This window comes from Leiobunum rupestre, chromosome 6, assembly GCF_980474605.1.
Source record: "Leiobunum rupestre chromosome 6, qqLeiRupe1.1.hap1, whole genome shotgun sequence".
Taxonomy (NCBI): domain Eukaryota; kingdom Metazoa; phylum Arthropoda; class Arachnida; order Opiliones; family Sclerosomatidae; genus Leiobunum; species Leiobunum rupestre.
The window spans coordinates 48,283,263-48,306,590 of record NC_143389.1 but is presented as its reverse complement, the minus strand read 5'-3'; the positions used below and the strand labels follow the sequence as shown (position 1 = coordinate 48,306,590).

Here is a 23,328-nt window from a genome sequence, read left to right as displayed (position 1 = left end):
CAGTTCCTTAGCCACCTGATTATATAGTCTTTGGGCTGGATTTGGTGCGTCTGCTCTTTGTGAAAATTCACATGTTTGGCAAGGCTTAGGTAGATAATTAATAAAAACGTTTTTGTTTTATTTGAAAAGGGTGTGCGGCTTAAAGTGTTTAACGAATTTAAAAACAATCGAACTTTAAAAGAACTACTAGAAGATATGTGCTCTCAACACGAGTTGTTACATTCGCATTACTCTGAAGAAAGAGGAGGATAGTGGCTTTCTGTAAGCATAGAAAAATTGGGTATTCAATTTAGTACTTAATGAAGAAGGAATTGACCCAGTTATAATTTGTGACCCAATATATGCAAATGAACTCTCCAATCTCAGTTTGCGATTCTGCATTATTACCTTGGTTATTACTATCATTGATTAAATAACCTTATAAGGTTATTTAATCCATGTTACTATACTAAAATTTGTCTACATCCCTATCTACTGGAATTTTAGTTAAGCCTTGGTTTAAATCTTCACTGGCTTGTATAGTACCAATTGAATACAAATCTTTTATAAATAAATTACACTGACTAAATTTACTTTTCGGCTTTAAAGCTAACTCTTCTGGTGTATATTTCTTACGAGCTTGAGCCACAGTGACTCTTGAACTTAACAGAGGCAAAATTTTTGAAAAAGGAATAAATTAACCAACGAGACAACGTCTTTGGGAGATTTACCAAGGAGGATATGCTTCTTGGTTTTACCGCTAGGTTAGCTAGCATCGCCCATCTGAACTATTTCCTCTGACCGTGACGTCATGAGACATAGGCCAAACGTAACAGAGTCGTTCCTGATTGGCTCAATCATTGTATAGGGGAAACAGCTCCTCATTTTTGAAGGAAACCACTGGGAAAGCTAACGAACCCTTTTCCTCCCAGACTTTCTGTTTTATATCCACTTTTGATACCACTAGGGACCATTCTTCCGAGGAGAGGTATATTTTGGCTTGCCAACTTGTTATATTGGCTTCAATGTAAAAACTATTCTAAAAATAATAATCCGCTAAGGGCGTTCACGTCATACACATCTTTTGCTCATAGGTTAACACAGAAACGTCAACGAATGAGATAGCCGCTGTAGCGCGAGAGATCAAAGTTGACCGTGTTGAGGGAATAGAAACAAGACGTCCCACGATTAGAGGCTCTCTTAATTTTGAAAACATGGGCTGGCCGGAGGGCTACCTATCCTTCTAACATATAGGATCCTGGGCTGTACTATTATACCCTATACACTTTTTTACGAGGTTATGCCCCCCCCCCCCCCTTACAATCTCCGATGTAATTTAGAAATTATGTTTTTGCGAGTGACACTATAATATTGTCCATGGGTCCACCAGGCATATTTACACGCTTATATACCATAGTATGGCGACGTATTTTCGCGCGATAAATTAATTTTAAGATCGACCGATCGAAACAAAGAAATATTTCTTGAAAAGTTTTATTAGAAACTTGAGAATACTAAATTACTAGGAATACAAGTCAGTGTGGCGCTATGAAATTCTCAAGAGATTTACTTTGGCTTTATAGATTAATGGTAAAAGCAAATGCTTTCAATGGTACAGGAATATATTAAAGTGAATAAAGTTATATATGTTTCAAAAATAAAATTCTTTAAAATAAACTTTTCACAATAAAATATTTTGACTAATATATTGATTCTAGACTAGAAAATTAATTGTAAATAAAGTAATTATTTTATAAAAACTTTTAAATAATGTAAAAAAATTAAGATTTTTCTTCGAACTTGTGTTGGTTAGGTATCACAAATACTGTATTTATCACAGTATATCTGTAGTTTGTTACTAGATGCTTTGTTATATTTTATATATATACCAACATAAGTAACATAGTTAATTATGTTACTGAGTATAAATTGTGCTTGTATTAGAAAAGTGGCTAAGGAAATTTACAAAATGGATTTCGCATTTCTGGTATATTAAATAATGAAGAAATGCGCAAAAGCTGCAATTGTGAAATTGGCTTAACCCAAAGTTGCGGTTCAAGCTTATTTCCGTTTCTTTAAAGCTTCCGATTGCTTTTTGAGGTAGGCCTGAATGTAGAAATTCATAAAGAGAGCCGCCATCACTGCCGTGTAGATGAGTTGATAATAAAAAATGGGTTTTGGATAGCCACAGTCCATAACTAACCCTATTATTACGTGACTTATGATTAGTATAAACTGAATCTGTAATGTAAAAGATCCTAATTATTGAATGAAATTCTTTAATTTTTTATTTAAATATACCAGTTGAAGTTGAGTCAAATGTCGTTTCCACCACAAATATTTCTGAGCTTTGGGTCCCAAAGCCGAAAGACCGTAATAGGTATACATGATTACGTGAACGAAGCTATTCGCAGCACCTATTAAAAAGCCTGAAAAATACCATACATTAATATTGTATTATCTTTAAACCATGAACTACAAATTAATCTTACTATGACCACCAGGAACATATTTGCAACCAATCCAACAATTAACCACGATAGTCCAATGATGATACACATGAAGAAATGTAACTTGGGAATGTTTCTTTCTCAGTATGAAAAACACCGTATCTAGGAGCTCAAAGAGTTTGGACATGAAACCCAGCCACACTACTCGGGCCATCTGAATGCGAAAATTCAATTCAATCACAGTTCTTTCAAAATTTTAAAACCCTGCCTTACCTTCAATCCTAATGGACTATTAGTGTGATCAACTGGCTGGCATAGAAAATTATATTTTGCTTTTATTACAACTTCTAGAATCTATTTTCGAATAAAATATGTAGGATTTGGCCATTTTTATTAGTATTTCTCGCAATAACACTTACTTCTTTAAAAAGATAAGCACAAGCTATAACTAAAAAGAAATTATAGACCACTAAAACTGCCCGACATTCCACAGGCAGTCTATTTTTCATTAGTTTTGGTCCCAAATACACCACGAGTAAATAGAAACAAAGAATGCCCAATGTTGGAAAAGGCGTTTTCATTAATGGCCATTCTTCTATCCTTGGATCTAAATTCAAGTACAACTACATTTATATATTAACTGTTATATTACGAATGCTTTAAAAAAAATATTACCTCCCAGTGACATTAAATAATGATAAATAGCCATCACATCAGTTGGACTTTTTGGTATTCCTATTGTTCCGTTCATCTTCACTCGATTCACTTATTACAGACAATTTACCACTTTAGAAATTGGAGAGTATTAGGGCACGCATTGGATTACAAAATATACCATTCAAGTTATATAATTAGGTTTTCTTATATAATAGATAATAATGCAAAGATAAGAATTTTCCTGATATAGCTTCAAACCAAAGTCATATTATTTTAAGGGTCACAGATCACTCATACAATGGGAGTTACATTGGACTAGATTCTTATTATTTGCTCCTATACATTTATTGATCCAAAAAGCAGTTGCAGCACAGCAGCTCTAAAACTCATTGGCTCAATGTCATTTGCACATACAATTTTGGGTTTTTTAACCTTATAAATAATACAAATTCAATATTAAAGGTAATATAGTTATAAATACCTGGTACTGATGGATTAAGCATTCAATTTGGATTTAACAAATTAAGAAGATAACATTTCTATATGACTTCAAATTTTAGCTTGGAATGAAAATTTTATCCAGCCTCATGGAATACAATTCCTTTCATTCTCATGCCAGTACATCTATAACTATAAAAATTGTTATTGGGAACTCCCATTTTGAATCGAATATCATCGCGTCCGAATATTTCAAAGAGAAGGGGCCTCACTACATCCTAAATTTCCTTCAGGCCTACCCTACAAAATTTCATCTTCCTCCTCAACTTCTCGGAGTCTGATGCCCAGCCTATTATTTTGTTGTAACAAAAGTTCGAAAATGGCCTTTCATGGAACCACGGGATATTGTAAGCTATTTTATTCCTTTTTTCTATGAAATAGAATAAACTTCTTTCATTGCTTTTAACCGATTTATATGTATCCCTAAACCGTTGTATTTTTAAAAAGCGCGAAAGCGTGTAATATTTTATTTTCAAAAGGGTTTAATTTCAATAAACGACGACTATTTTTGAGGTACCGCAATTTTATTTTGTTAAGGATAATGCCCTTTTTTGAATAAAAAAAATATTCGAAACTCAAACATTTTCATTTAGTTTTATCAATAAGTAGACGCTATGGGTATTCTACAAAGGTTATTTAACTTTGTTGTTATTTTAACAGGCTGTCAATCAAACTATTTAAACGATGTTTCAGAAAAATTCGTAATATCAAAAGAAAGATGAAATTTTAAATTTCGCGCAAATTTATTTCGGAAAAAGTAGCGGTTTTCTCTTGTCAGTCGTAGACTGAAAAGTATAGATTTCTATATAAGCATACTGTACTCTTTTATGGAAGAAAATTACTCGTTTTGTTTAAAAACAAACAAATTCCGAAAAATATATATTTTGAAAAAAAAACCGTGGACAGAGGGAGATATGTAATAAATAACCAAAAATCGCTCCTTATCGGCAGGCCAGCCTTACATCACCATTGCCTGCTTATATAACACACGACAGAAGGTTGTTAAAAAATGAAGAACGTTATAATAACAGGTGCTAATCGCGGCATTGGATTAGAATTTGTTAAACAATTAGCAAAAGGATTTAATCCTGCAACCAAAAACATATTTGCTGCCTGCAGAAATCCAGAAGATGCTAAAGTAATCACACAAATTTGGATCCTAATTAAACTCTAAATTTAATGTATTTTGAAGGAACTCCAAGATATTCAAACTCAATCGAAAAATGTCCAAGTTCATATAGTACCTTTAGGTAAAATTTTAAATGATTTATAAAAATTATCTGGTTATTAATTTGAAATTTTTTCTGGTTATGAATTATTTATTTCATTTAATAGATGTAACTGACAATTCCCAAATAGTATCTGCCAGCAAATTAGTGGCAGGTATTGTAGGAAATGATGGCTTAAATTTGTTAATAAATAATGCTGGATATTATAACAAAACTAAAGCATCAGCGTTGCCCAATATTGAACCAAATGAAACAGCAAAACATTTTGCCATTAATACAACTGGACCAATACTCCTAACTCAGGTATATATATAATGGAAATTCAAGATTAAAGGGCCACACCAGCATTTGGAAGATTCAGCCAAAATTTAGCACGTGGTAGCAGATATGACCAATGCTATGTTGTGAAACAGATCAAATTCAAACACCGGTGTGGCCCTTTAATAGCAATACCAGTTTTTTTATAAATTTAATGTAATTACTGTAAACTTTACAGGCATTCTTGCCTCTGCTAAAAACAGCTTCCGCCAATGTGCCTGGGGGTTTGAGTTGCAATAAAGCAGCAATTATCAACATTTCTTCCACAATTTCATCAATACAACAAACAAACACCAAATCTTTATTTCCGATGCTGCCTTACAAAGCTAGCAAAGTAATTTTAACAGATTGAGTCGTCCGAATAAATGCCTATAAATTTATGTATTTTTAGACTGCTCTGAATGTAGCCATGAAAGCTATTGCGCATGATATTAAAGATGATGGAATTTTGGTTACGTTATTTTGCCCTGGATGGGTAAAAACGGATATGGGAGGAGCTCAAGCTATGATAACTGCGGATAAAAGTGTCTCTGCTATATTAAAAACCATGAATAGCCTTAATGAAAGCAATCATGGTAGTTTTATAAGCAGAGATGGGAAACCAATACCATGGTAGTAAAAGTGTTTCAATTATTGCAAAAATTAAAAAAATATTTGTAGATGTACTGCATACTTCAACATAATAAAATTGATTTAAAATATGAAAAGAAATAATATATAGGAATAATTTTTTTTTTCTAATTTACGGTTAGGAAAATTTATAATCGGTGGATCTTAAAATTAATTTTGCGCGTTAAAATACGCCTGCATGTTAAAAGCAGGTAAATATGCCGGCCATACCTCGCAATGTAAAGGTATTGTCACGTGCAAAAACGTAATTTTGAAATCTGTGATAGTAGATATTATACTCTATAGATGCCACTATACAGGGTGTAAACAAACAACGATCCAGTGCTATTAAGTCCAAATTGATTTTAATACGGATTTTAAATTTTCAGATCACGTAGCTCGTGCATGAGGATATTTGATTCGAAAAGATTAATGACCTTGAACCACGTCTTGAAGGTCATTTAAAATGTATCTCAAGAACCATTAGATATATAAAGTTGGTTTCAATTAGAAACATGTTCCCCATCAAATTTGAGGTCTAAATAGCTTTCATGATCCTACCTAATTTTACCAATATCAAGTCGAGGGATTTAGACAAAACAAGAAGGCTGTGTTGGAAATAATGTGATAAAATACGCGAATAAGTAAAATAGTCGATAATGAAAAGTTACTTTTTTATTCTACCTATTCGCGTGTTTTAAAATTCTTTTCAATGCAGTCCATAGGTGGTTCTTATTAACATGAAAATAAACTTGGTCAAATTACTTCCTGCACATCCTATAAATTATGTCCTGAAACTTTCAAATTCGTAGCTAAAATACATTTTGAGTTATTAACACTTGATCGTGTTTGTATACACCCTGTATAATGGGTGAGGTTTATTTCGACGAAGAGGGGGGGGGGGGGGGGACAACTTATCAGTATTTTACAAAGCAGTGGAGGAAGGGAGGATTTTAGACTTTTCTAAAGATTTTTCCTGATAAGAAAAATCATTCCAGTAGCTCGGTTTTAGTTTGGCAAGAACAGTTAGCTTTTTGGCAGTTATTATAAACATGGCAATTGAAAGTGTTTTTATTACTGGAAGTAACCGGGGAATTGGACTAGAATTTGTTAAACAATTTTTAAGCTCAGCTACACCACCAAAATTTATTTTTGCATCTTGCAGAGATCCTGAAAAAGCCCAAGTAATAATAAATCTTTTTAATTTTCACTACTTACTTTTAAAACTAATATTGAGAGTAAAACAGGAATTAAAGAAGCTAAAGGAATTGAGTCAGCAAACTGCTGTTCATTTAGTTAAATTGGGTAAACTTTAATTAGGAAAACAGAAAAATAAATATTAATACTTACAAAAATAATTGCAGAAGTAATCAATGAAGATCAAATCAAGGCAGCGGCTGCGTATGTAACCAAAGTTGTTGGAGACGATGGATTAACTTTGGTTATCAATAATGCAGGGATTATGGGAATAACTCCATTTCCAGGCACCTCTGCTCAAAGCTACATGGAACATTTTCAAATTAATACTATTGCGCCCATTCTAATTTCAGATGTTAGCTTCTTTTTAGTTTCGTATAATCATAATATAGAGCTTCAGTCACTTAATAAGTTAATATAGTTTCATATTTGTTAGAATTTTCTACCTCTCCTGAAGAAATCTGCAGCTAAGAAGTCAGAATGCATCCTAAGTGCTGAGAAAGCTGCCATTGTCAACATTACTGGATTAATAGCGGCATTTTCTCATGTTGACATGAACATAGGACGTGAAATTGAAGCTTACAGAATAAGCAAGGTAATTTAACTCAATTTATATTTGTATAAGTTTACCACTTCCTATTTAAAAAACGCTCATTTTTTTTAAATGAAATAAGGTCATTGAAAAAAGAGACTTGTATTTGTTATGTATGATATTACTCCAAAAAATGATCCACAGGCCTGAACGTCAAAACACAACCATCATAATACCACATGAAATCGGTCAATCATTCGCTTGTATTTAAAGACATCAAACTAATTTGGCAGCAAAGAAAGAAAGAATGGACGAGTTTACGATTACGCAATCACTCTACTGCAGGCTATCATTAACTGAAATCTTAAAGTGTCATACTTATATTATTATTTTACTTATGGTTAAAATAATTTAAAACACAAATTGTGGAGCAAGGGGGGGGGGGGGTGATTTTAGTCTTACCATAAGGATCATAATAAAAATTGTATGACACTGAAAGCTTAGCTTTTTGGTCTAAGCTGAAAGAGATGGCTCAATTCTTCACTACTCTATAATACGCTTCGTGCGTAGTTTAAACTTTGGTCAGAAGTATCGCCGCCTACCGACTGATTTTGTAATCGAATGTGTGAAAGCCGTCTGCTCATTACAAAATTTATCGATATGTTGGCTACGTTCAGGTTCAGTGAAGCCAAGGACAGTAGATACTGTCCTTGGTGAAGCTTAACGGTCGTTTGCGTTGATTCCGTTGAGACTTTTGCTGAACGCTTTTTTAAGGATTGTTGTAATTTTTATAAAATATCACTAGCCTTCCCGTGTGCTGTGACGTCACGATTCCGTTTAACAACGAAGAAACCTGGGGTACGTTCAGCCACGGCCAACTTTGATCACGCGCTGTTCGCGCTACTACGGCCAACACATTCGTCGAAATTCCGCGAGCAAGGATTACCCCCCATTATACTGTACTATAATGTGTAGGAGGTCAGCGCCACGCTCGGTGGTTATATTTTCTTCAATGTAAAAACTATACTAAAAATAATAATCCGCTAGGGGCGCTGACGTCATACACATCTTTTGCTCATAGGTTAACACAGAAACGTCAACGAATGAGATGGCCGCTGTAGCGCGAGAGATGCGCGAGAAATCAAATTTGGCCGTGGTTCAGCAGAGCTCATCGGACTCACCGATTACTAATCGTTGACATCGGTTTCCTACTGTACGCGTTTCCGGTTTTGACGTTACGATAGTCATCGGTTACTCACCGAAGTAATCGGCTGTAGGAGTCGGTTTTTCCGATGACTGACGTCATTTCTGACGGAAAACTACTATAAAAGCTACGGCATTTTAAAAAAACACCGGTGACTGAATAAAAGCGTTCAGCAACTTACGACGTCATTATGACGAAAAAGCTCATCGGTGGAAAATATCACATCCATCGGGTTTTTTTTTCCGTTGACTGCTGCTGAACGTAGCCATTCCCTTTAAACAATTAAGTTTCAATCATTTGAGTTTGTTGAGCTAACGTTGCCGACGTGACGTCAAAACCGGAAATTACAAAAACCGTTCAGTGAAAAAAAGTTGTCAACGTTGAGACCGTTGAGCTACACTGAACGTAGCCAAAAGCCGAACGTTTCAGTTAAAGAACATTCTTAATCAAAAGTCGTCTGCTATTTATTCACTCATTAAGTTGACAGATATTAAAGTAGATGGCGCTATCTTTCCTAAGCTAGAAGCCTATTCTATGGAAGAATCGTCAGGTTTTTTGTGATGGCGATAAACATAAGCGAGAACCATAGAAATCGGATAACAAACTAGAACGCTTAATCGAATGGCTGACAAATAGCCGGACCCTAATGTTCATACTTGGGTTTATAGCCGTACCAATACTAACGTAGATATTCGCGATAAACCATTACTGTGCACCGGTTTCCCCCATAACCATTGCTCGTAAAACAACTATTTCTAACAGTAACCTCTGAAAAGATATGTTTTTGTTTGAGTAATTACTCCTAAAATATTTAATTACGGAATTTTGAACCATTCTTCATTTTTTATTAAAAAAAAACTAGCTTTCTATGATTTGAAAGAAACGCGTTTTCTAGTGCGTTCTTAGCGATTGGAAATTATGGTAAAAAGAAAACTATTTCTAACACTAACCTGTGAAAAGATATGTTTTCTTTTGAGTATGTACTCTTACACGATTTAATTACGCAGTTTTGAGCCATTCTTCAACTTTAATTAAACAGAAGTTACTTTAAAGATTTAAAAAAACCGCGTTAGCGTCGAGCTAAAGTCGGCCATTTAATCTTAGGCGAAATGGAGTGTTAGTTCACCAGTTTGGCACCGATGGCGTAACTTTCGTTGCCAGCCAAACGAAAAGCATGGACCAAAGGCAGGGTTTTTTAAAAGTTCTAATTTCAAAAAAATTATACGCAGTATTTTACCAACCTTGTCAAAAATCGTTCTAGTTTGTTATCCGATTTCTATGAATATCACTCGCGATTTTGCACTTGTCTGCCAACCCTGCTAAATATCACTGATAATCACTCGGCCTTTACGAATTCGGTGCCAGTGAAAGTTCTTTGATAGCACGGCAAAAAGAAACAGTAAAAACGCTACACTTTACTTTGTAAAATGAAAACTTTCTCTTCTAGACGGCGTTGAATTCAGCCACATCAATAATGTCGCGGAATTTGAAGGAAAACGGGATCCTGGTTGTGGCCATTCATCCTGGTTGGGTTGAAACGGATATGGGTGATTACTACAAATTCGATCGGCATCGGAAATAATTAGCAAGCCTAATTTCATTTGATTGCGCTAGGTGGCAAAGGCGCCGATCTGACTGTATCTCAAAGCATCACCCACGTGTTAAACACCATCAAGGTCATTGGGGAAGATCACGCTGGCCGAATGATAAACTATGATGGGAAAATTTTAGACTGGTGAACTCAAAAGTATTAGAAATTAATATTAATCTTTGTAACTTTTGTAATTTGGCTGTAAAATAAAATTTTAACATTCACACATCATACACTCCAATGTTCCAACCCATTTGCTCACACAGGTCTACAGGTCATGCATTCAGAACGGGTGGACGAAAACATGTTAGCCCCTTTTAAAGCTACAGCTATCTTAGTATTTGAAAAACGTCCAAATCATAAAATACCTATTATCATTTAAATATTGACCCCCACTTCTCTTCCAACACTTATCTTTTTAATGATATTCTGTTCCGCCAATGACAAGAACGGTCAGGTGAAGTAACGGCGCCCAGGAAATAGCCGTTGCCAGCCTTTATGACGGAACAACCAAGGCGTATTGAAAATTGGAACATTTTCAAAAGCAAAAATAAAACATACTTTGGAAATATAATAATGAATTGTTGAACAAAAACAAAATGACTATTATAAACACTCACAATGTCAGTTCGAATTTCCTGTATTACGCAATCATTCTGTGACCGCTAGATTATCCTTAACATAAATCGTTCAACGTCATACTTTACTTTAGGTTACTTATGCTATTATAAATATTTATTCCCAAAGCCAGAATTGTTCAAGGAAGGCTACACTTACGCTATGTTAAGTTATATAGCGGCGGGGGGGGGGGGGGGCAGTGGTATTTAATACAAAATCCAGGCTCAAGGGGTAGTTTGAAATAGTGAAATTTAATCCTTCTTGTCTACGTCAGTGCTGAAGTTGAATAGACTAAAATGCAATTAATTCGAAATGGAGATTTCGTAACAAACGGTTAACTTTTAATGGATATAATAATAATAATAATCAGCTAGGCTAATACCCAAGGCACCACCTTAGGCCTAAGTCGTCAAGCGACTTTTGAAGCCTTTAATACAGGTGGACGGGTTACAATGCGTAGGAGGGTGGTGGCAAGCCCTGCATGCCACGCGAGCCAACAGCTCCCTACACTAACTATTACCGTTAACCTCAACAAGTTTATATGGAAGGGGAAACCGAAGAACTCGGGGGAAAACCCCTTAATCCAGTGGGGAGAGAACTTGTAAACACAACGCAGAAGGAGTTGTTCCGAGTTTTTCACTCAGTGCCACAAGCTGGGATCGAACCCGGCTCCTCTAGCTGCGAGGCGAAAGTGCTAACCACTCTACCACCCCACTTGCACGAAGCATCCGTATTGAGGTTAGCGTTAACGAATATCTTCAACAGAATGAGAAAAATAGCTTGACGTCCGAAACGTCTAGATAAACCTTTTAGGGTCATACGCTGAAAGCTTAAATTATAAATTGATTTTTCTCGACAACCAAAAATTCGGGGTTGCCGTAAACGGGCTCGAGTTAGAATTTCAGAAACGCTAACGAAGCGAATTAACGTTGAACTGACATTTTGAAGGTCAACCAAAACTCAAAGCGCTCCTATAGAAAATTATATATAGTTGGGAAAAGGAATTGTTAACATAGCGGGCTACCAAAAACGTACTCGCTCCCCCCCCCCTAAGCTAACATATTTCAAATTAACCCAAAATTGTTGCTAATGAATCGGTGCGGCAAAACGGGAATGACGCGGGGATGTCCCAAAATATCGAGTTATTAATGGACCCAATTGAAACCCGAGGAGGAAAAGAAGGGGTAACCCAAGGCAGATTCGGCTGACATTCGGGCCTAATGAGCGTTGAGGTAAAGGTCCCTTTTTTCCAACCGATCAGCGCTCAATAAACCTCCGTTTCTATTAGCCCCGTTTCAAGTCTTACGTCGACGTACGCTTGCTCTAACTCGTCTGACATACAAAGGAAAAGGACGCGAAAGTACGTTTTCGGGCGACACGCTCGATTGGACGACTTAAAGGAGAACTGTCACCAAAACCAAAATTTACGAGTTTTTTTTTACAGAAAGATATAAAATATATTAATAATTATGTCCCTGAAATTTTATAGTTATTGGAAAAGTATTTTAAAAGTTACGCTACTTTTTCCGAAACCTACATAAAACGGCTCCAAAAATTTCAGAAATCGCGGTTGAACCTACGTGCAGCGCCAGAAGAATAAAGCGGCAACAATTTCAGAAAGGGTGGCGTGAAAGGCATATTAAAAACACGATAAACTACAATCTACCAATATAACTAGGTTAAAAATCCAAGGAGAATGTCGTAGCAGACGACAGTTCCGACCGAAAAACGATAAAACCGGGGGAAAAATATTTCGTTCACGAGATGGCGCTGCAGGTAGGTTCAACCAATCGGTTCTGAGATTCTCGAGTCGGGGGGATAAAACACGAAATTTGGTTGCTTATAATAAATCAAATACTGGAAATATTAACATGAAATTTTTTGTATAACCATTTGCGGACGTCCTCTACTCATTTAAATGGTTTTTAACCAATTTTAGGGTGGTGACAGTTCTCCTTTAAGGCTGGTTTTCACTAAGACAGAAACGCGACGACGGCGAGGGCGGACGCAAAAATATTGTATTAGGCCTAACGGGGATTTTTGTGCGTCGAAGCTAAACGTCGTGGAGTTTTTGGCCTAATGGAAACTAGGCCTTAAAATCGATGACTGCTCGCTTATAATTTCGAGGGAAAAATCCTTCCGTTGATTTACATTAAAAAAAAAAAGGAACAGGAAAGTCGGATTTCCGGCTGCCTCGTAACGAGCGCCGTTCGATTTTCAGCCTGAGGGGTTATTTTCTCGGCCCGGCTTAGTAAGCACCGAAAACTTCTTCGAACTTTCTTGGATATTTTCTTAAAACTAAGTCACTAAGAAAACATTAATTTATATTTACATAAAATTAATGCTAATTAACCGTAGGGAGAAGATTTGCGAAAGCCGTCATCTAAATCTGACTAATTTATAGAATAAATATAATATTTTGCTACAGTTTCTAACAAGTTTGTAATTAGTTTACGAACATTTTTATTTTTAAATATTCCCAAGAAAGTTGACTTTTGCGTATTGTATTTTTGTATTTTCCAGCCGACGGCGGTTCCTCTCGAATATTTATTGACGATTATGGAAAACACTCATATATTTAGTGACTAAAATGAAAGAGACACTTTAATATTCCAAAGTCAACAACAAACATCGCGCTAGAGGAACTTGTCTCGTTTTCAATTTCAAGAAGATTTATTTGACAAAGGATATTATTAATAAAAATTTAATATCCCAAATATGACAAGGAGAAGCATCTAATATACGTCATATCCACAAGATCCTTAGTTATCCATTCTTACAGATAAATTTATGTATTCCTTGTTTGAACGAAGGATGTTTCTAATCGCGTCCTGGTTAATTTGTTATCTGCCTTGTTCGAAAACCAAATAAATCCCCTTATGTGCTTGTTGTTTGGCGATTAAACCTTCATTTATACTCAAAATATTTAATAAATAAATTATTTATTTATTATCGAGATTTACCAGTTTTAAATAAATAACTGGTTTTGGAATTAAGGCAACGTGTAATAGAATGCATTTCATATTTTCGTCATCAACTTCCAATGATCGTAATGAATAATTCCCCCATTAAACAACAGAGTCGAGATCTTTTTGGACTAAGGGATTTAGGTTACCCTTTTTTCGTCAAAGGATTATTCCTTAATAACACTAAGAAGTAACAATGGGAATTAGTTCATTTCTATGCAAATTCCCAAGTAACGCGAGCTTATAAAGCGAGGCGCCGAGATTGGCGTTAAGAAAAAAGAAGCTGCCGGGAAGCCAACCAACAAGGATCGGAGGCGCTCCGATGACGCGTGCCGAAGTGGGCGGAGCTTCGTAGCATCGCCAAAGAGTGCCTTTTCCGATGAGGCTCCCCAAATAGAGAATAGTTATTCCCGGTACCATCCTTTATCCATATCTTACGGAATGCGCTACAAGTTCTGCCGGAATCGCGCGTCTGACAAGCGACCTTTTCAACTTCGAAAGTAGCCGCGATTTCTTTGGACGTCATGTACTCGACAAAAATATGAACCGGAATATTATCTAAATAGTATAATAGTAATAAAACGCAGGTAAGTTGTTTGTTTTAAGTTATAACTTGTAGAATACTAAAGAGAGTTTAAAAAATATCCATGGCTTCGAAATACTTTGAAAGGAATTATGTAATGACGGAAATCAGTTTAGCGTAGTTAGGATAGCCTATTTTAGCTAGTTTTATACCTTAATTCGTCGTCCTTGGATATATTCGATTTACTTTTTAAATTTGTGGACAAAGCAGGAGGTACAGACGTAGGTCACTAACGCTACCATGTTCGCTTGATTCGTGCAATATGGACGGGTGCGTTTCGCTTGAAATCCAAATCCAGAAGTATATATTAACTAAATCTCTTTTTTGAAGAAGTTGATTTAGAAAATACATTTCGAAAGAAAAAATTGTGCGGGAGAAGTACATCATATCAGAAGTATATTAAATATTTGTTATGAGAGAAGTATCTATCTATATAGGATATAAAATTGAATTTTTAAATTCAACGGAAGCCTAAGAAAATACACTTTACTGCATTAGTAGTATAGCAAGATGAAAACCAAAATTACCAACTTTGGATCATATACCGACTGAAATTATTAAATTGCCAAAATTTGTTTTACACCTAAGTGTGATAGTGAAATTTTTAAATCTTTAGCTTCAATAAAACACGATATGAATTTTCAGCAACAGTTTGGTGGGAAATTGTTTCCTATTAAAAACTCTCTGGAACCTGCAAAGATATACTTTTCGTTCTCATAGCGTAGATAGATACTTTCACGTCACATGTGACGTCAGAGATACTTTATATACTTTTGGCGAAACGTATTTTTTAAAGAGCACTAACTGATGATTATAGAATGTAAAGGTACTTAAATTACTATTTTAATTAGTTTCAAAGACACGAATGGAGCAATTTACCCCACTTTCGAATAACCGCGGAACACTTTCGATTCGTCGCTAAATAATTGCGTTGATTAGTTTATCCTTCTTTTGTTAGTTTCAATTGCGGAGCGTGATCGTCAGTTTGAAAAAGAGACTCTTTTCCCGCCCAAGTCTAGATGGCGCCAGTGATCCCGCAATTCAAACCTTTCGAAAACGCGTCGGTTTCGAATCAACAAATGGAATGTTTTCGTAACTTGACCGCTATCATTGATTCGATTCAAGAGCGCAGCAGAAAAATGTCCCATCAGCGAGCGAACCTTTTCCCGTTTCCGGCGGCTGAAGAGGAGTCCGTCGAGGACACGGAGCGGAAGCGAGCGGCGGCCCTTCTCTTGAAAAACCAGGAATCGAAGCGAGCCTTGCTCTACATCATCGTCGTTCTCATGTTCTACGCCTTCAGCATCGTCGTCCTGATGATCAAATACATCCACCGCCAGCGCCGCCAGTACGAAGAGGAGAAGTCGCTGATGGAGATTCTGAGTCGCGCTCGCCAGCTCACCCTCATCGAGAACAAGTACTTGTCGGCCAGGCATTTCAGTCGTCGCCTGCAGCTGCAGTCGCGCGGCAGCGACTGCAGCGAACACGCGGCCAACTTGGAGGGCTTAGAATCCAGGCGCGAAACCTTAGTTTGAAACTGTACGCCTTAGATTCTCAAACGATTCTCTGGAGTTTAACTCAGAATATACTCGCTCACTTAGTAAAATCCAAATCCGTTTTAAGATTGCGGCTTAAAGGGAGTATAAATATGGAAATGTCCATATTTGTGGTGGATCGACAAATTTGACATTTCTGCCACCAGGGGCGCCCGCAGAAAGTTTTCAAAGGGGGGAAATCTTCATACTTAGTCAAAAGGGGGAAGCAACTTCATACCTTTATTAGTGTATTTATAGGTCATAAAAGGGAGACATTTGCCCCGTTCCCCCCCCCCTGCGGACGCCCATGTCTGCCACTAGGTTTATCAGATGCTAGCTACCTTAAATACGAATCGAATTTTTAGAATCTACTCCCTTTAAATCCAAATCTTTTGTACGAAATTAATTAATTTATTTAAGATTAAAATTCCCCAAAATAATACTAATTATCGTTCTAAAATTAAGATTAAAAAGATTAAATCTGCCGAAAACCATGTCCTGTCAATAGAATACCATTACATTCAACTCCCCTCGCCCCCCCTCTCCTGAAAACCTTGAAAGAACCACCTGTAGACAACACGCAGGATAAATAACCGGTGGCTCAAAATATTGTTGACGATCTAATAATTACTAACGAAACATGAACCGCGTTTGTATAGTATAAAAGTTAAAAACAATAAAATAAATTTCCAGTTTGTATTCATTCCTCGCATTTATAAAATTGGACGTACTATTTTACATTCACGTGTTTCTCTTTCTTAAAGTACGTGACAGCCAAAAGCAATTTCTTTTTGATTTATAGCATCTTTGGCGAATTTTTCAGGATCAGCCGACACTACGGTCAAAGTTGAAGAAACGGGTTAAAATCAACGCGACCAAACTCCGAGTGCGAGGCTTCGTTTTGTCCAAGTCCAGATAGCCGTGACTTTTCGGTAAATATAAATACTCGGCCGTTGCTTTCTCATTGGCTTCGCGCGAACTCAATGAAAATAGACGTCGAAGGGAGCCTATTTCGATCAAAATAAACAAGCCGAGCGTGAAAAAAACATCTGTAGAATGCGTGTCGCTTGAAACTGCGCGCCGCGGATGGATCCGAGGGGGAGATGAAAATGGGAAAAGAGGAACCCCTCTCGATGGATTGGTCAACTTCCAATTTTCTCCGCTCCTGCAAAAAGAGATCGAAACTTTCAAAATACCTTCGCCTTATTAATATATATGACATTTAATTATGTATGGATCTCTTTCGATAAACTAACGTGGACTTCTTGTATTAAAGGTACTTTAAAGGCCTAGTTTCAGATAATTTCATCCCCCAGTGTCGAAAAAGGGTTGAAACATCTTTTTGCTTTTCCCTTCGCTATCCCCGTATATAGCGACGGTCACCTCGTAATTCGGACTTCGCGGTTCTCAAGGGCATTGTAACTGCTGACAATTTTGACAGGGCTAACAATGCCGGACTTAATCCTTCCACATGGAGAGGTCAGGAGAGCGAGCTGACCCGTCGCTATCAATGGTGGGGTTTCGAGGAGGAAGTAAAAAGGATGTTTGAACCCTTTTTTGGCAAAGAGGGGTGAACCTAGGCCTTTAATTTCCGTGTACGGTGTACATAGACTGTTTTGTTGGTAGACTGACTTTTTTGTTACGTTGATTAAGTGGAAAACCAGAGAAAACGCGTTTTTATCCTCAAATTTAAAATATTTTTAGGTTAGAAGTTGTTTTACGTAACCAATCAGTGTTTCCCTTCCCGCCAAAAGAATTAAATTGGCACCATAGAGAAGAGCCTTTTAGAGATTTACCTTAAATGCTTGTTTCCCGCTAAGCAATTTGTAAATTGACCTATAAAATTTTGTATCGTGAGGTAAGGGCAGCATTTCGTATTTTATTATATTATATTTCTTTCTTTTATAGAAACATTTGTTAAAATTGTACAGTCTTAAGTGAACTAAAGGGAGATAAGAATTGATTTAGTCATACTTTTAATCTTTCGCGTTAGTAATATCCGTTTTCCATTTAAGAACTTTACCGACTTTCCTAAACAATTAGAAAAATAATAGACAAAAGAAACCAACTCATTCGATTTACATTAGAGACGGGCGAGTTTTCAGCCACAAAGGAAAATGAACGCCCCTTCACGCCGTGAATTCTTCATTTCTAGGCAAAATTGAAAAGGCGCCTTATCAAACGATTAAACCTCTTCTCAAAGAATAGACCGCGATCAAATAGGCTTGAAATGATACAGCTACACTTTATTCAACTCGCTGCGGGCGAAATTGGGAAATTTCCACCTTCTCCCGCAAGCTGGCACCGGCTCGAGGCTAAATTGTTTACGGGAAAATGGTTTCAACGAATATATCGCCTTCTATCTCGAGCACCAAATAGCCAATTACGATAACAAGCGGCGCGGTAAACACGCCCTAATTAATATTCAGTCTCATTGAATTATACATACATGTTGGAAAGTTCGAGAATCGGTGTATTGATTTAAATACATCGCCGAAATATTGGAACGCTGTCTGTCAAACTTAAGTTTATTTTTATTGAGAGCCACTGACCCAGAAGGGGGGGAATTGGGGGGAAAATTTAAAATTAGGTAGGGAAAATAGGAAAATAAAAATTGGTTACGTTACTTACATAACGTTTATTAACTTTAAAACAAGCAAGTATATCATAATATCACACATAATCATTTGTAACGCTAGATCTGAGGGGCTGATCACTCCGCGCAATCGGTGTACAGAGCCGTACCTTTGACTGTACTAATGGGATTACGCGTAATCTTTGAAGTCCCTGCCTTTGGCAGTGCTAATCTAAGTGTAATCCGGCGTAATCGGTGTACAGACTTTCTAAGAGTGGTTAGCCCCAACAAAGATAATTTAAACTCGTACCCTAGATTCGAATACTGAGAGCTTTCCCATTGACGGTTTTGTTACGAAGCGTTTACCCTTTTCCGGCACGTGACCTCAGAAAAATCAGGCTCCATCCAGGCTTGGAAATAAGGTTTATTTCTAAACTGGTCTATTTGGCCAGTGACTCCCAACTCTTGAATTATTTAAGTGGTCACGTAGACCAGTTGATTAATAATACGGTAGATAATTTTGAATTAATAAACTGGACACTAGACCAGTGAACCCCTAGCTTTTGAATAAAAAAACTGGTCCGAGCAATTAATAAACTGGTCTTTGACCCAGTGACCACCGCTTATTTCCAAGCCTGGCTCCATCGGTTGCGGTAAGGGGCAAACCATGGAGCGAATTTTTACTGAGTTCCGGCGGGAAGTGGGTAAACGCTATCTGCAACGCGCGAGAGAGTGATTTCGAATCTAGGGTACGAGTTTAAATTATTTTTGGCCCCAAGGCTAGATCCCGCTCTCGTATAGGGTAGGAAAACAGAGTTTCAAAAACGGCGTACAAATCATGTTCCAGAAATTTCCGTAAAATGTTTAATAAATATTTTTTAATTAAATTGAGAGCCCTGGTGGCCCGCAACCCCCGTTCGAATGATTTATTTTAAGAGCCCACTGATTTTTATTAAGAGCCATTGGCCCCAAGACTCCCGCTAATTCCAAGTCTGTCCCTAAGTATAAATATATCTATCCTTGGTGCAGGGACACCAAGAGCAGATCCAGGCCCCGGTAACTGCATAATTCCGGACCCCAAGAGAAACGTTTTTATTTGAAAATCGTGGGAGAAGTATTGAGACTGCTCAGGCTTTTCAGATTGCACGGACCTCACCAATTCAAACCACTCTCTTACAAAAACTTCAACCCCGAAATTTACGTACTCATCACACAAGCTCGTGATAAAAAATCACCATGTTAATTTACATAGGAAAAGCGACCGTTTACTGTCCACGTTTAGAGCCAGTTAGGTATTACTGAATATACAAGATGTAAATAATTAAATTATACTTAATGGCGATGGCGGTAGAACAATGACGTCACCAGGTTCTTTTCTATCAGGTGGGCCAATTAAGTGCAGCTCACTTTTTAATTTTTGGACGCCTGTAATGTCAAATTTAAGGCATATTAAATTTATAAGACAAACGTTTCAAACACGTGCCTTCCCACTTTTTCACTTAAAATAGTGTCTCTAGCTTTGACACGCGCATCTTGTTAGCTTAACTTTGACGCTGGTCGTTAAATATTTTAGGAGTATGGGCTATTATACGCAGTATTTTACCAACCTTGGTATGGGCTGGTGTTTCTAGAAGCCGCTTTGGGTAGGCGCGCGTGTGGTCAGGCACTCTCTAGTTCTTCGGGCGCTTCTTCAGTAATGTGTTGGGGCGGCGAACCCCTTTTCTACCTTCCCATTGTAACTCCAGGAATTATCTCCCCGTGCCCTAGTATAACTGTAAGTCACTAGCCTCACTTTATTCACCAGCCGTTGTCAAAAAGTTATTTTTTGAAATATTTTATGTATATGTTCATTTATATTGAACATTATTAATTGTTGCTGTTAGTTGTTAAGGGCTGTTTGTCATTTTCGTTTGTGATGTGACGGATTCGATCATAGCAATTTCGTATTTGTGAAACACGTATTTTAACCTTAGACCAAGAAACCCAGGGACGTCTCGCTCATAGCATACCCAACGCTTTATTTTTCGGCGGGGCTTTGTTGCGGCTGCGGTAGGGAGAGAGGGGTTAGGTGATACAGATAATCAATAGGCGCCATCCATGAGCGATAAAAATAACGTTTTTTAAAGAACTGGGAAAAAAATAATCAGCTAAGAGTTACATATTTTTAAATTATTTTTTATTTTTTTAATATTTTAGGGACACAAATATTAAAAAAACATACCAGAAATTTCGTTTTTTCGGAGCCACGCTGTTGCAGGCCACGTGCTGACAGATTGTAGGGCTGTGCACGTGACTGAAATAGCCAATAAAAATTGACTCACCTTCGCTACTAGCGACACAGCGCGAGATAAATAGGAACTAGGCAGCCGCAACGAAGTTTCGGGCGCGAAATATTTACCGTGCGACGTCCCTGTGTTTCTTGGTCTAAGTTTTAACCAAGCTTTCGATTATTGGAAGCCGTTAAATTGGAGCCCATCAAATAGTGTATTCTTAAGATCCCTGATGGAATCGACATGGCGCTTGGGCTTTGTTTCTTTGGAAGTTTGTAATTTTTGACTGCCCGTAGTGGGTATGTGCGCGACACATGTTGACCTTAAAAAATAGGGCGTTTTATTTAAGGTAACCATGACACGTGGTCGGAGCGGAGTGACGTTTAAGGGTCATTCCCTTTAACCCGATTGGTTTTAAAAATTAAACTAACGTAAGAGGATTGGTTAAAGCCCACATCCGGGGGCCCAAGATTGTGTTTTGAGACTCCACGTAATTAAGAAGCCCCCTGCTTTTTCGGAAGCAGGGCAGATCGTCTCAATTCCTTGGCGTTGGACGGAGATTTTGCTCGTTTTTCTAAGCCAAAGCAAAATCGTATATTCTAACTTATATATAAGTTCTTTTTAAAGTCTCGGTTCTCGGAGAAAAGGTCCGGTTCACGAAATGGCATTAAGCCTTTGTTGTATCGCCAACTAAATCATACCCCTGGACATATTTTGCAGCCCTCACTTAGCAAAAGTTACCCGAGACACCCGGAACACACTGATGTGAAGCGTGTCCATTAATTGGCGTTATCATTTTCCCATAAGAGACATCTCTCCGCCTTTAACTTAAGCCTACTTTATTTTAGTGGCTTGGTTGGGTTAGACGCAATCGTCTACACCCCTTCTCTTTTGTTTTTAAAGTCATATGAATTCGTTTAACTGAATCTTTACGCTACACTCCTTAGAAGGATTTTGGGAGCCATCTTTTATTTCATAAAACTAGCAAAATATAGTGATTCACCTTCAAAATTTGTACGCTCCCAATAATAATTTTTTGTAAAATTTTAAGAAATTTAAAAGTGAAATCCACCTGTTTTCGCAAATTTGAAATGTTTTGGGCCCCTCGATAAGAGATTAATCGCGTCTTCAAATTTGGAAACCTTCAGGGAATCCAAGATCTATATCTTACCTTAACAATAATAATAATCGGGTAGACTACTACCCAAGGCACCACCTTATGCCTAAGTCAAACATCAAGTTAAGTATTCGCAAGAGCCACTATAGAATCGCATTCGACTAAAATTTTCCCATTTTAACGTAATTGTTTGATAGGCATAAGTGATTTCTTTAATAAAAGACGCAATATACCGTTTATACAAGTTAATTAAAATCTCTATTGTGCAAAATTATTCGGTCGTATTTAAGAAATTTGTTAATGAAAAAACCAACTCCCGGCAATCGCAATTCTTTAACGTATACAATTTTACCCGAAAAATGAGGTAACAACGAGGGTATTACTAATTTAAAAAAATTCTGTACACCGATTACGTAGTAAGTGATCGACTTTAGCGATTACGGATCGATTACGAAGCGATTTACGCAAATCATTTCTGTCAGAGTGTACGCCGATTACGTAGTAAGTGATCGACTTTAGCGATTACGGATCGATTACGAAGCGATTTCCGCAAATATTTCAGACAGAGTGTACGCCGATTAAGACACGTAGTAAGTGATCGACTTTAGCGATTACGGATCGATTACGAAGCGATTTCCGCAAATCATTTCGGTCAGAGTGTACGCCGATTAAGACACGTAGTAAGTGATCGACTTTAGCGATTACGGATCGATTACGAAGCGATTTCCGCAAATCATTTCGGTCAGAGTGTACGCCGATTAAGACACGTAGTTATCTCCTCAGGTAGAAAGAAGCGGTATGGAGTTGCGACGAAATACGGCGGTTAAAAATAAAACCTTGTCGTACCCCCTTGACCGTGAATATTTCATATTTTACCCCTAATACACCCCTCCCCCACCACTGGCACGTGCGATGTTGTAAGTAGATAAAAATTATAAATTAGCGTTAGAAGCATGGTGTGTGTGTGTAAACCTAAGCGCGGTGGGGTGTAAAAAAGGGTAATTACCCAACTTCGAAAAGAGTGGAACCGCTGGCGCACGTCGCGGCAACCCTTTCTCGGTCAGCTTTTAAGTCCTTTTCTTCTGGCCAGAATAGCGCAATTAGGGACGCCGATGGCGGCACGAGATACAATTTACGTCATTTCCCGGAAATAAGGATGAAAATATATCCGATCTGTCATTTTTTTAACGACAGACTTAAGGCGTTTGACCCGACACTGGGACGAGCGATGCTCTGGGGTATATCCCGTCAACACCTATAAAAAAGTCCATTTCAGAGTTCCGAATTAAATTTGTAGAGCGGCCTTGGTCTCGTTAACACTCCTTCTTTTTATACACTTACGACGTTTGACACAAGAACCGCGTTTTAGAAACGAATTTTCTAAAATTCTACATTCGAACTCG

General features: G+C 37.3%; 4 protein-coding genes and 1 long non-coding RNA gene across 7 annotated transcripts; 4 read left to right on the top strand and 1 right to left on the bottom strand.

Annotated features, from left to right (window-relative positions):
• Positions 1–1,482: 1,482 nt before the first annotated feature.
• On the top strand, positions 1,483–2,814 carry LOC149941295 (uncharacterized). Its single transcript, XR_016481151.1, has 2 exons — positions 1,483–1,569; positions 2,575–2,814. It is a non-coding gene; the product is annotated as an uncharacterized LOC149941295 (long non-coding RNA).
• LOC149941293 (very long chain fatty acid elongase 4-like) lies at positions 1,528–7,220 on the bottom strand. 3 transcript variants are annotated; one of them, XM_090177407.1, is made up of 8 exons: positions 3,824–3,997; positions 3,568–3,716; positions 3,105–3,215; positions 2,849–3,036; positions 2,703–2,783; positions 2,472–2,643; positions 2,281–2,408; positions 1,528–2,220 (listed from the first exon to the last, which is right to left on the bottom strand). In XM_090177407.1, exons 3-8 carry the CDS (start codon positions 3,178–3,180, stop codon positions 2,041–2,043), a joined length of 825 nt encoding a protein of 274 aa, XP_090033533.1. In that variant the 5' UTR covers positions 3,181–3,215; positions 3,568–3,716; positions 3,824–3,997; the 3' UTR covers positions 1,528–2,040. The 3 variants fall into 3 exon arrangements, with proteins under 3 accessions (XP_090033533.1, XP_090033534.1, XP_090033532.1); XM_090177408.1 differs by lacking the exons at positions 3,568–3,716; positions 3,824–3,997 and adding an exon at positions 7,091–7,220; XM_090177406.1 differs by having other exon boundaries at positions 3,568–3,997.
• Positions 4,403–5,830, top strand: LOC149941294 (uncharacterized). Its single transcript, XM_090177410.1, has 5 exons — positions 4,403–4,722; positions 4,777–4,834; positions 4,920–5,116; positions 5,310–5,465; positions 5,523–5,830. Exons 1-5 carry the CDS (start codon positions 4,594–4,596, stop codon positions 5,745–5,747), a joined length of 765 nt encoding a protein of 254 aa, XP_090033536.1. The 5' UTR covers positions 4,403–4,593; the 3' UTR covers positions 5,748–5,830.
• LOC149941292 (uncharacterized) lies at positions 6,750–10,495 on the top strand. Its single transcript, XM_090177411.1, has 6 exons — positions 6,750–6,924; positions 6,988–7,045; positions 7,105–7,292; positions 7,374–7,532; positions 10,121–10,220; positions 10,288–10,495. Exons 1-6 carry the CDS (start codon positions 6,793–6,795, stop codon positions 10,410–10,412), a joined length of 762 nt encoding a protein of 253 aa, XP_090033537.1. The 5' UTR covers positions 6,750–6,792; the 3' UTR covers positions 10,413–10,495.
• Positions 10,496–14,354: 3,859 nt separating this feature from the next.
• Positions 14,355–16,607, top strand: LOC149941291 (uncharacterized). Its single transcript, XM_090178909.1, has 2 exons — positions 14,355–14,435; positions 15,390–16,607. The coding sequence occupies exon 2, from the start codon at positions 15,451–15,453 to the stop codon at positions 15,961–15,963; it is 513 nt and encodes a 170-aa protein (XP_090035035.1). The 5' UTR covers positions 14,355–14,435; positions 15,390–15,450; the 3' UTR covers positions 15,964–16,607.
• Positions 16,608–23,328: the final 6,721 nt, after the last annotated feature.